Source organism: Triticum urartu, chromosome 3A (assembly GCF_056163025.1).
Source record: "Triticum urartu cultivar PI428250 chromosome 3A, HENAU_Tu73, whole genome shotgun sequence".
In the NCBI taxonomy this organism is placed as follows: domain Eukaryota; kingdom Viridiplantae; phylum Streptophyta; class Magnoliopsida; order Poales; family Poaceae; genus Triticum; species Triticum urartu.
In genome coordinates this window covers 661,824,648-661,837,881 of record NC_141875.1, presented here as the reverse complement: position 1 = coordinate 661,837,881, position 13,234 = coordinate 661,824,648, and the positions used below count along the sequence as shown (strand labels likewise).

The following is a 13,234-nucleotide window of genomic DNA, read 5'->3' as shown; positions in this document are numbered from 1 at the left end:
TGTCCGTCTGAGTAAACTTTTTTTGATTCTTGGCCTCCGGGCCCTCATTGTAAAAGACCTTCCACGTGGCGCCATCTCCGGCGCCGTGCACACATCCATATTGCGGCCACTGGTCCAAAGAGGGAGTCCCTTAAGTTTGTTCAAGGCCCGGTTGAGAGGGGTGTCCCACTTGGGCCTCATCGGTGAAGCAGGGCTTTTGGCCGCAAGCTAGTGTTGCTTCTCCTACAGAAGGAATGTGAACCGTTTATGAATGTGTAGTCGACTTGATCAAAAGATAAATTTAAGGTGGTAAAAGAATAATTACCAGTATTCTAATCAATTTCCTCGTGATATGGTCCATGTAAAAAACCTTCTTTTCCTTGTCCCACTTGTAGTGGGTGAGGGAGTCCTGGACTAAGGGGTCCTCGGGCGTCCGGCCTGTTATCTATGGGCCGGACTGATGGGCTGTGAAGATATGAAAACCGAAGAATGTACCCATGTCCGGATAAGACTCTCCTTGGCATGGAAGGCAAGATTGGTGAACAACTATGAAGATTCCATCTTATGTAACCGACTCTATGTAACCCTAGATCCCCCCGGTGTCTATATAAACCGGAGGGTGTAGTCCGGAAAGGATATACTCAATACCGTAGTCATACAGGCTAGACTTCTAGGTTTTAGCCATTATGATCTTGTGGTAGATCAACTCTTGTAACACTTATATTCATCAAGATCAATCAAGCAGGAATTAGGGTATTACCTCCATAGAGAGGGCCCGAACCTGGGTAAACATCGTGTCCCCTGTCTCCGGTTACCATCAACCTTAGACGCATAGTTTGGGACTCCCTACCCGAGATCCGCCGGTTTTGACACCGACATTAGTGCTTTCATTGAGAGTTCCTCTGTGCTATCGCTGAAAGGTTCGATTGCCCCTTCAATCGTCAATAATGACGCTGTCTACAAAGAAACTTTCCATCCTAGACAGATCTTCATGTTCGGCGGCTTCGCACTACGGGCCAACTCGTTTGGCCATCTGGAGCAGATCGAAAGCTACGCCCCTGGCAATCAGGTCAGCTTCGGGACCTTGAACTATGTCGCGGACATCCGTGGAGACTTGATCTTCACCGGATTCGATACCGCAGCGGCCACTCCCAGTCACCCCGATGATCATAACCTAAATCTGTCATCAGGCCGCATCCAGGAGATCGCTCCTGTAACCGCTCTGGCCCTAGAGCCGAAGCAGGCTGCGCCATCCAAAGACGGGAGGATTAACCCCACCTCGGAGGCCGCAGATTCCACGGCGTGGGAGCCGTACATGGACCAGTCTCACACGATGCCTATGCCACCGGAACGCCGGACTCGTCTCCGGCCATAGGTTCCGAACCGTGCGATCCCACGGACGCCGAGCTTGATCGTTTATCGATCTTCAAATTCAGCGCCGTAGACATCTTCCAGCACTCGCCTTTGGGCGATGTGCTAAACTCATTAAAAACCTGTCCTTGGCGGAGGACTCTCAGCCGAACTATATCCGGCTCGAACTAGGGGCTGACGATGGAGAATTTTACTTCCCACCCGCTGCCCACTTTATAGCCACGATCGAGGATTTGACCGACGAACTTGATTATGACTCTGAGGACGTCGATGGTATGGACGACGATGCCGGAGAAGAAGAGGCCCAGAACCCGCCGTTCACCGGACGCTGGACGGCCACTTCCTCGTATGACGTATACATGGTGGATGCACCAAAGGAGCACAGCGGCGACGATAAGGAAGACCCAGTTGAGGATAAACCTTCCGAAATAAAGTCCAAGCGCCGACATCAGCGGCGCCGCTCTAAGTCATGCCGCAGTAAAGACAGCAACACCAGCACGGGAGAAGATGACACTCCGGAAGGTGCCGAAGACAACGAAGACCCCGTCGATAAAGCAAACAAACAAAATGAACGGGAAGATGAGCAGGTTAGCCCTGTTAAACAGGCCACGCATGAAGATTCGGAGGATGATAATTACCTTCCGCTCTCCGAAGATGAGGTGAGCCTCAACACCGAAGACTTCATCATGCCCAAGGAACCTCTTGAGTAGGAGTGCTTCAAGCGCCAGCTAATAGCCAAGGCAAGGAGCCTGAAAAAGAAGCAGCAGCAGCTTCAAGCTGACCAAGATCTGCTCAATGATAAATGGACTGATGTCCTAGCAGCCGAGGAATACGGCATCAAGCACCCAACCAAAAGCTACCCAAAGCGCAAATTGCTACCTCAGTTCGACGAGGAGGCGCCGGAGTACATACCACCATCGCACAATACGGCCAACCGACCACCACGTGGTCGGGACAAAACGACAACTCATGGCGAACACCAGCCTGCCCCGCCTCATCACTCATGTAGAGGTAAATTAGCCCACGACCATACATATGACCTCCGGCAGAACCTGAACAATAAAGCAGGGCATACCAGATCAATCTACGGATCGCAAGGACCCGCCTCGACACGCGACAACGGCCACCTATTCGGACGTCACAAACCCACTCATGCGTAGGCTGAACACCGCAGACGGACTCTATCAGAACTGCGTCATGATATGGCCCGATATAGAGGCCCCGCACACCCTCATTGCTTCATTGATGAGGTCCTGTATCACAAATTCCTAGATGGATTCAAGCTCGTGAACATAGAATCATATGATGGAATGATGGACCCCGCAGTGTGGATCGAGGACTTCATTCTCCACATCCATATGGCCCGAGGAGATGACCTCCATGCCATAAAATACCTCCCTCTAAAACTCAAAGGGCCAGCTCGGCATTGGCTAAACAGTCTGCCTGAAAATTCCATTGGCAGCTGGGAGGACTTGGAAGAGGATTTCCTCGACAACTTCCAAGGTACATATGTTCGACCTCCGGACGCTGATGACTTCAGCCATATAGTTCAACAGCCTGGAGAGTCCGCCAGGAAATTCTGGACAAGGTTCTTAACAAAAAAGAACCAAATTGTCGACTGTCCGGACGCCGAAGCTCTAGCAGCTTTCAAGCATAGCATCCGCGGCGAATGGCTCGCTTGCCACCTCGGCCAAGAAAAGCCAAAACAACAGTGAGTTGGTTGGCCCGTAGCAAAAACAATGCAAGCGAGGCCGGCACCCCTGAAGTTAAAAGCAACAAAGACAAGTCCCGACGCAATAGATACAAGCGCCGAAACAACAGTGACAACACCGAGGATACGACGGTCAACGCCGGATTCAGTGGCTCTAAGTCCGGTCAGTGGAAGAAGCCGTTCCAAAAGAACAATTCGGGCCCATCCAGCTTGGACCGCATACTTGATCGTCCATGCCAGATTCACGGCACCCCCGACAAGCCTCCTAATCATACAAATAGAGAGTGCTGGGTTTTCAAACAGGCTGGCAAATTAAACGCCGAGAACAGGGAAAAGGGATCGCAAAGCGAGGATGATGACTAAGAGCCACGACAACTGAACACAGGGGGACAGAAGAAGTTTCCCCCTCAGGTCAAAATGGTGAACATGATATATGCTACCCACATCCCCAAGAGGGAGCGCAAGCGTGCGCTCAGGGACGTCTACGTGATAGAGCCAGTCGCCCCAAAATTCAATCCATGGTCGTCATACCCGATCACTTTTGATCGCCGGGATCACCCGACCAGTATCCGTCACAGAGGCTCAGCCGCACTGGTCTTAGACCCAATAATTGATGGGTTCCATCTGACTCGTGTCCTTATGGACGGCGATAGCAGCCTCAATCTACTCTATCATGATACGGTGCAAAAAATGGGCATTAACCCATCAAGGATCAAGCCTACAAAGACCACCTTTAAAGGAGTCATTCTAGGCGTAGAGGCCCGTTGTACAGGCTCAATCACATTAGAGGTTGTCTTCGGATCTCCGGACAACTTCCGAAGCGAGGAGTTAGTCTTCGATATCGTCCCATTCCATAGCGGCTATCATGCACTGCTCGGACGAACTGCGTTTGCTCGATTCAACGCAGTGCCACACTATGCTTATCTCAAGCTCGAGATGCCCAGCCCACGCGGCGTAATAACAGTCAATGGCAATACGGAACGCTCTCTCCGTACAGAAGAGCACACAGCTGCCCTAGCAGCAGAAGTACAAAGCAGCCTTCTCAAGCAGAACCTTCATTCGGCTACCAAGCCCTTGGACACCCTTAAGAGGGTCCGAACTACTCTGCAGCAGGAAAGCTCGGCTCGTCAGGAGCTTGACTAGCAATCCGGCCTCCGTCTCAGTCCCGATCAAGCGGTGGCATGCGCGCCGCGCATACATAACTACGCACTCAAAATTCCATGGGCATCGACGGAGGCATAGCTATCTTGTGATCCACGGCACGGCTCAACCGACATCGGATACACACATACTTTCACTTCTGCTTGTTTTCTTGCAGGTTTTAATCCTACAGGCGCCATCGGGTGGTCTGGTTATCGGTCCTCTTGAAGGATAAATACACCAAGATGGCGAGGAGCGTAGACATACGGGGACTTTTTAGGTGATTCTGTTAACGATAACTCTACCTATCTTCCAGGATCCACATGCAGCTCTCCCCAGGTTTCGGCATGTTAAATAGCCTGTTGCGTATTGCACTACTTGTATCAATGCGCCTTGATGTACTAATTACATTACAATGAAAACAGTTTGTAGCTGGAGCTGTAGGACCCCAGCTTTTTACCTTTACATCTTTTCTGTTTTCTTTTTCTCTTTTTTCCAATTTCCCTGTGGATAACCCCATCAGGTAGCACCCGTACACTTTGGTATGTTTTGATGTTTGCCAGGGGCTTTATAGCACCCCACATTACGGCAACAAAAGTTCGAACACTTCTTATATGTATAGTTCGTCACCCCGAATTTAGCATTATATGCATTGGCTCTGAATCATGTCTTTGGTCAATAGTTGGGTTGCCCGGCTCCTGTGCTTGGTACCCTACGTTCCGCTACATCGGCTAGGGTAGTAAAGGGAGAAATACTGCAAAACCGAATGAGCACCTCAGTAGAGAAAGCCGAAAACTAACTGTCATGATGCGGCGAGAGCCGGTCAGCTGTTCGGAAGTCTCAAATCATTGGAGATTTTTCCGCATTACGTGAAGGATCAGTACTTCCTGATCAGACGCTCACAGCACCCTGGTTCGTATACCAGGGGCTGCGCCTATATTTTATTATAAAACTCCTATGGTTAAGTGAGGGCGTTCAAGCCGTATAGTCTGGTTGCCTGGTTCGTTGCGCTAAACAACTCCTTCGAGGACCATATAATTGGATCAAGATAGTTTAGATACCACCGTGAACACCTCCGTACTACCTACGTGAGGGCAGAAGCTGACGACTAGACAACCCTCAGATATCATACAACACAGCCGCACAGGAGGATACAATTAAAACATAATAAAAAATTATATTACAAAGCGGATTTGTTTTCATCATACAAGGCAAAATATGAATCTATTCATTCGAGAATAACGTCCTTCCCGCACTGTGTTGCTACAAGTCGAGTCCCTCCAGGACATCCGCAAAATATCGCTCGGGTGTGCGGTGCTCCTTGCCCTCCGGCGTCCCCTAGGCCACCTCGATGGCATCCATCTTCGCCCACCACATCTTGCAACGAGCGAAGGTCATGCGGGCACCCTCGATGCAGACTGATCGCTTGACGATGTCTAGCCGCAAACAAGCCTCCACCACCCGCTTCCCGAAGCCAAAATAACTGCTAGGTATAGCTTCAGCTGGCCATAGTCGGATTATTAAATCCTTCATGGCCAGTTCGGCCATCCTGTGCAGCTCGACCAACTGTTTTAGTTGATTGGCAAAGGCCACCGGATGCTCTGGCACAGCATATTGCGACCAGACCAGCTTCTCCGGAGAATCCCCTTCCCTGGCTCGGAAGAACTCCGCAGCATCGGATACACTGCGCGGCAGATCCACAAAAGCCCCTGGGCAACTCTAAATCTAGGTTAGTAAAAGGTACTTCCTCTCCGCATACTTGCTTTGCATGTTAAACGCCTTACCTGCTGTGATCTTCTTCGCCTCCTGGATCTCCTGGAGAGCATTCCGGGCCTCATTCCGTGCGGCCTCTGCGCTTTGACGAGCCTTGATAAGTTCGGCCTCTCGAGTCGACGCCTCGCGCTCCAAAGCTTCACACTTCTTCACCACGTCCTGGAGCTCCTGCTGGACCTCGCCGACCCGGGCCTTGAGCTTCTAACGGGCGGCTTGCTGTTGAACAGCCTTCCCCTCGGCTTCGGCCAAGGCCTTTCTCAAGGCCTCGACCTCGGTGGTTGCTTCTGTACAAATCATGGCATTTTGGTCATCGCATATCATTTTCTTCTTTTCAAATATATAACAGGTTATTGCTTACCTTGTTTCTCCTTGAGCTGCCTCTTCACTTGGCTCAGCTCTCCCTCGGCTTCCGCCAGTTTTTGCTTCAGTCCGGAGACTTCGGCAGTATGCGAGGCCGCGGCCAGCAGCGACGATTGTATTTAAGAAAAATTTAGTTAGTTTCCTGTCATAGGAGATTGATCCTCTGTCCGGTTTTTTCTTTCCGAACACCGGACAGTGTCTCAGGGGCTGCTGTCTACAGTGGGATTCTCTCCTTTTGGCGTCACTTACCTCAAAACCTGTCAGCAGGTTGCCGCGGGCCTCGGTTAGTCCGCTCTTGGCGGACTGAACCCTTTCAATCACCGTGCCCATAAGGACACGGTGCTCATCCATAATGGAAGCGCTTCCAGCAGATCATCCGGTGCCCCTGGTTGGACAGGGGCCACCGGCGGAACAAGCATCCCCCCTTCTTTTGAAGGAGGGTGCGTGCTGGATTTCGGAGCCGCCTCGGTCTCCAGAATTGAGTCCGGTTGAGGGACGAATTGTATACGGCCCTCCCCGTCAGTCTCCGGGGGGTTGATTCCCCTTGGTGTCCGGCGACGGGGGTTTCTCCTTCGGGTGCCTCCTAAGCCTCTCCCCCACCGGGAACAGTCCTTCGTGACAGCACCTCCGCATCATCCCTGGTCTCGGGGGAGTGTGCGGCTGGCGGGGAGTCGCTGGCCATCGCCTTGGAATCCAGCGAGCCTCCTGACGAGGATCACGGAGGGTTATTGTGGGCTGGACTACAATAACATAACCAATCGTCTCAATACAATGAGGAGGGGAAACTTCATGGGCGGATAAGGTATTAGTACTTATGATGCGGCCCGAGGCTTAGCGCGGGGGCGTCTCTCCGGACTGTCATCGACGTCCCATGCGGAGTTATCCATGAGGGAGCCCTTCCCCCTTTGGGGCGCCTCCGCCTCCAGAGTTGCGGAGGCCGCCCTCTTATTCCTCCCCCCATCAGGGGGAGAGTCGCTCTCGTCCTCCTCATCATGATCCACGTCGTCTTCGGCGGCGGGGGAATGGGCCTTGTCTTCGGGCGTCGCGTCCGAGGTACCCTTGCGGCGGGGGCTGCTCCAGACCCCCTTGGCCTTTCCTATGGCCTTCTTCTCTGGTGCCTTATAAGGTGCCGGCTCCAGCATCTTTGCTAAGCGCGGGATGACTGGCTCCTCGGGCAAGGGAGCCGGACACCGGATCTGCTTCGCCTTCTTCAACCCGAACTAAAAAAGCAATGGTAATGAAAGCTTAGATATCATCCTTGAAACAAGCAAGTAAGGGATGTGTTGGAAACAACATACCTCATTGGGGAGGTGATTTATGTCATGACCCCGGTCCGAGTCAGTGGTCGGCGGTATCTCGTTGCCCTTGAAAAGCAACTTCCAGGCATCTTCATGAGTCGTTTCGAAAAGCCTCACTAGGGTATGGTGTTTCTTTGGGTTGAAATCCCATAGAGGACGGCTTCGGCTCTGGCAGGGAAGGATTTGGCGCACCAACATCACTTGGATTATGTCGACAAGCTTGATGTCCCTATCGATCATACTTTGGATACACGTTTGCAGCGCAATTAGCTCGTCCGACGAACACTAGTTTCGGCTCTTCTCAACCCAGGAGGTGAGCCGCACGGGGGCGTCGGAGTTGAATTCGGTAGTCGCGGCCCAGGTGGGTCGCGGGGTTCGATGATGTAGAACCATAGCTTCTGCCATTCCTTGATAGATTCCACGAATGTGCCTTTCGGCCAAGAGACATTGGTGAGCTTGCTCACCATGGCGCCCCCGCACTCTGCGTGTTGTCCGTCCACCACCTTGGGCTTCATGTTGAAGGTTTTGAGCCACAGCCCGAAGTGGGGGTGGATGCGGAGGAAGGCCTCGCACACGACGATGAACGCCGAGATATTGAGGAAGGAGTTCGGGGATAGATCGTGGAAGTCTATCCCATAGTAGAACATTATCCCGCGGACGAAGGGGTGGAGTGGAAACCCTAGCCCGCGGAGGAAATGAGGGATGAACACTACCCTCTCGTTGGGCTTCGGTGTGGGGATGATCTGTCCCCGGGCTGGAAGACGGTGGGTGATTTCCTTCGCCAGGTACCCGTCTGCCCGAAGCTCGGCGATGTCCTCCTCCTTAACAGAGGAGGCCATCCATTTGCCTTGACCTCCAGATCCGGACATGGTTGGGTGTTTGTTTGAATGGGAACGAATGAGGACTTGGGTGTTGGAGCTCAAGAACGGAGAGGCAGGAAGAAAGCGTGGGAAAAGAAAGGGGAATCTTATCTCCTTATAAGGGCGGTGAATATCGAACGCCCCCCCCCCATTCGCCTTAAAATTCGCCTGCTCCCAAGGGCTGTGTAAATGGCACTGTTGGGTTGCCCACGCTCGTGTTGATGAGAGTCCCGTAATAAGGGGACACAATCTCTGCTTTGACAAGACGTGCCAATGACAACCGCGTCTCGAAACGTGGAGCAAAAAATGGTTCAAAATTATGACCGGACAGGCGTGACGTCACATTACTAAAGTTGTCAGCAGATTGGAGTCGTGTGTTCTTATATTCTCTCTGTGGTTGTGTGCGGTGTGTGTTACAGGTCTGGACACGATCAATTCGTCTGGAGACTATTTGGGAGTTCGGAAGGAGGAACCCGCCTTGCAATGCCGAAGACAGCACTACGCGCCGGATACCTTGTCATTGAAGCCAGGTTCAAGGGCTATTGAGGGAGCCCTGGACTAAGGGGTCCTCGGGCGTCCGGCCTGTTATCTATGGGCCGGACTGATGGGATGCAAAGATATGAAGACCGAAGACTGTACCCGTGTCCGGATAAGACTCTCCTCGGCGTGGAAAGCGAGCTTGGCGAACAACTCTGAAGATTCCATCTTATGTAACCGACTCTATGTAACCCTAGATCCCCCCCGGTGTCTATATAAACCGGAGGGTGTAATCCGGAAAGGATATACTTAATACTGTAGTCATACAGGCTAGACTTCTAGGGTTTAGCCATTACAATCTCGTGGTAGATCAACTCTTGTAATACTCATATTCATCAACATCAATCAAGCAGGAAGTAGGGTATTACCTCCATAGAGAGGGCCCGAACCTGGGTAAACATCGTGTCCCCTGTCTCCTGTTACCATCAACCTTAGACGCACAGTTCGGGACCCCCTACCTGAGATCCGCCCGTTTTGACACCGACAGTGGGCCCTGATGAAGTCATGCTCCAAGGGGTTGGTTAACTTCACGAAGGGGTCTGGGAGACCCGCGGCTTCACGTTCCGCGTCCTCCTTATCACATATGGGCCTTTTGCCAAGGTGTAGGGTAACGCAGCAGAAAACAAAAATATTCCAACCTACGCACCAGCCCAGGACCACTATGGAGACTGCATACATGGTTTGATCCTTTTCGTTACCGACTCGTAGCGCAGCGGAAGTAGAGTCGATGACGAACGGCGGTGCAGATCCCCGCAGCTAGGATTTACAACCTCCCAACCGCGAGGATGTATGCCCTCATCCGCCCCACGGACAGCCCTCCGGAAGGCGGTCGGACAGTCCCTCGGACGGTGTCGCGGACAGCCCTTCGGGAGGACCCTCAAAACTAGGACGGTCACTCGGACAGCCCTTCGGGAGGATTCACAGAACTCGGACTGTCACTTGGACAGCCCTTCGGGAGGATTCACAGAACTCGGACTGTCACTTGGACAGCCCTTCGGGAGGCACTCTCAAATCAGCCCCTCGGGCAAAAGGATCGAAACTACGACCTCTCTACGGGGTTGCACACATACGGTGTCATCTATCCGGCAGGGCTTCGCCGTCCAGAACTAGTTCCTGCCGGAACCCAGACAGCCTTACGGCTCTACGAAACTCTTTTCGTGGGAGGGAGAGAAGAAGCCAGATAATGCATGGCATGTGTATGAGAGCAAGGGATCATCCTTTAGGCAGCCCCCTCCACCCCTATTTATAGGCCAAGCCCAAGGGTGGCTTCTCCAAGAAGCCAAGGGGGGAAATACCAAAAAGGCCCTAAAGGTGGCTTCTCCAAGAAGCCAAGCAAAAATCACTTTCACTATTCATGACGACATTTTTCAGTGTCCGTTCGAACTGAAAATATTTATGTGGGCTCAGAACATTTCCAGTACCCACTAAAACTATTTTCAATGCGTTCTGAAACAATTTCAGTTTAGTGATTTTCATCTGCGAAAAGCAAACAAGAATGCGTTTTCACTATTCATGAAGACAATTTTTCGCGTCCATTAAATCCAAAAATATTTCTGTGGGTCTTAGAATAATTCCAGTACCCACTAAAATGATTTTGGATTCGTTCCGAAACAATTTCAGATAAGTAAATTTCATCTGCGAAAAACAACCAAAATGGTACTGGCAGCTCTGGAACATTTCCGGTTTTTATCCCAAAAAATTCCAAAAAGCTTCCAGAATGATTCTGGCATCCTCCAAGAATTATCAGGCATGTGCTGAAACCAATTTGACTTAATGGTATATCCCGAAACAACTTTTCGGTATCATCGAAACGTATCTGATGACCTCTCTCTGCGGTACGATTCCGCTGTCCGAAACTTTTTCGGTGATTTTCTCTCAGACTCCTTGTCTAGTATTCAATAGATAGATGACCCTTAAGCGTGTGACCCTATAGGTTCGGTGAAGTATAGACATGACCGGAACCCTTTCCAATCAATGATCAACATCGGAGCCGTGGACACCCATATTGACCCCTATACCCACACGAATGAATATTCGAGTGAACCTCCAGCTGCCGTGTGCTATTCTTGTTGCTTCGCGATATGTTACAAATACCCGAGGTGAGACATGTTGGCATTCCCGTGGATCAACAACTTGTCCACTATGCTAGTTACCTCGTTACCGGTATTGTTCTCTTTTCTCGTTTCTGTGTTCCGGCATCCCTGTGATCAAATCACAAAGTGTCTGGCCAGACGATGATGGATACCGTAACACCGAGAGGGCCCAGAGATATCTCTCCATCGTCGGAGGAGAAAATCCCAATCTTGAGCTATTAAGTTACTTGACATACTTTTCCATGAACCCGTAAGCCGCCGTAATAGCCACCCATTTACGGATGACGTTTAACAAACCCCAAAGTTCATGAAGCAAGCATGAAGAAACTCGATACTCTCATGGTCTAAGGAATCATGCAAACATTAACCATCTCTGTGTTATTTACCATTAACTTCTGACGAATGTATCTCATAGCATAACATCAATCGGGTCGATTCAACACAAATGTTCTGCTAACATTGTGCCCTCAAAATTGTTGGCATAGACATGCCCATGATCAGGAAAACAGAACCATCATGCAACACTTGTGCTAGTCTTCCACACGTGCATACGAGCCTTCCTCCGAGCCTCGTTTTATTTGCAGACTCGGGAACCATAGCAGTTATAGCATGAAACATAAACCTAATTATGAACAGGGAGATAATCAATAACATTTATTATTGCCTCTAGGGCATATCTCCTACAGACTCCCACTTGCACTAGAGTCAATAATCTAGTTAATGCTAATGCACTTTACACCTGTGGCACACTGGTGTAAATTTGCTTCGCTTGTGGTATAGCCTGATGTCCAACGGATCTGACGACTTCAACTCCGTGTTTATCTTTGCATATCCTAGCATTTTCACGCTTTCACAAAATTCATATTTTGTGTGGACTTGGCTTTGTATTTATGTGAGTCACAGGTCGAACCTGGATTCCTCAGACTGAGTTATGGAGCAACTACCTGCAGTAGTGTCCCATTGACAAAAGCCATCTTGGAACCATACTAAGTTTATGAATGAACTATATGATTCAACATCTTGTTTGTCGCTTCTAAAGCGTCAACATACTTAGCCTTGTTATAGAAATTGCCATAGTATATTGTTTGGAACAATTTCAAACTACCGTGCCGCCATATTGTGTATCACACAAAAAACCCCTTAATTTAAATCGAAAATCGCATGGAGCATTGATGAAGACTGTATCGATGTAATTACTTACAACAAGCACTTTCATAATCTCTGCTTGCGAGAAAACATGTCATCAGTACTACTCTGGTACTAAATGACATCTTTCACTGTTGTCCTATGATCAGTACTTTTGACCACTTTGGTATCTATACTCACAACACCTTTGGAGTATCGGACATATCTGGTTGTTTTACATACCATGGAATACATGATTAATCCAAAACACGAAGGTGTGTGGAATCTCCATCATGTATTTTACTCATCAGTGTTTTGGGACACCGAGTCTTGTAAAAACTCTTTCCATGTGACTTCGGCAAGAATCACTCCTTGGCGTTTTAAATGCTAAAAGGTTTTAGCATCTTGTCAATATGTATTCATTGCTTAGCCCCATTAGGTAAATCTATCTCCATAGATCATCATGCCTAATATTGAGGCTATTTAGCCTAAGAACTTCATCGAAAAACTATTTTCAAATGAAGTCCTAATTTGTGTCAAGGAATTTATTTCCAATTACCAATGTGTCAAGCACACAAGGTTTTTAGAAATATTATTGCGCTCCCACTTACTTTCTTGAATTACAAGAATCTTCATTACCCATTGATGAAGTCAAAACCCCCTTTTGACCATTTCATCAAAACACGAAGATTCCACCTCCATTTTGCTCTCTTCTGTCCATCGCTGGAACTCTGAAGTTTGCATACCTACTAGCATCCTTTGGATCGACAAATTACTTTGGACTGTATCACATACAAGTCCTAGGTTTCATTTCCATTAGATGGAAATCCTTTTGTTATCCATGTATCATATCTCAAGATTGAAATATGTATTAATTGCTAGTTCAACCCGAACCGACTTTAAGCATCTCTACAGTGAGACAATCTCATTGTAGTCAACTCCTTGAACTTGTTATTGCAACAAGTCGAGCTTTATGGATTAAACATT

General features: G+C 49.5%; 1 protein-coding gene across 1 annotated transcript in view; it reads right to left on the bottom strand.

Annotated features, from left to right (window-relative positions):
- LOC147981170 (uncharacterized) overlaps nucleotides 1–8,501 on the bottom strand; it is a 68,918-nt gene extending 60,417 nt beyond the window's left edge. Inside the window, exon 1 of the mRNA XM_087515886.1 lies at nucleotides 8,042–8,501. Within this exon, the coding sequence (XP_087372012.1) occupies nucleotides 8,042–8,501 (460 nt within the window). The remainder of the gene's footprint in view (nucleotides 1–8,041) is intronic.
- Between the last annotated feature and the right edge of the window lie 4,733 nt (nucleotides 8,502–13,234).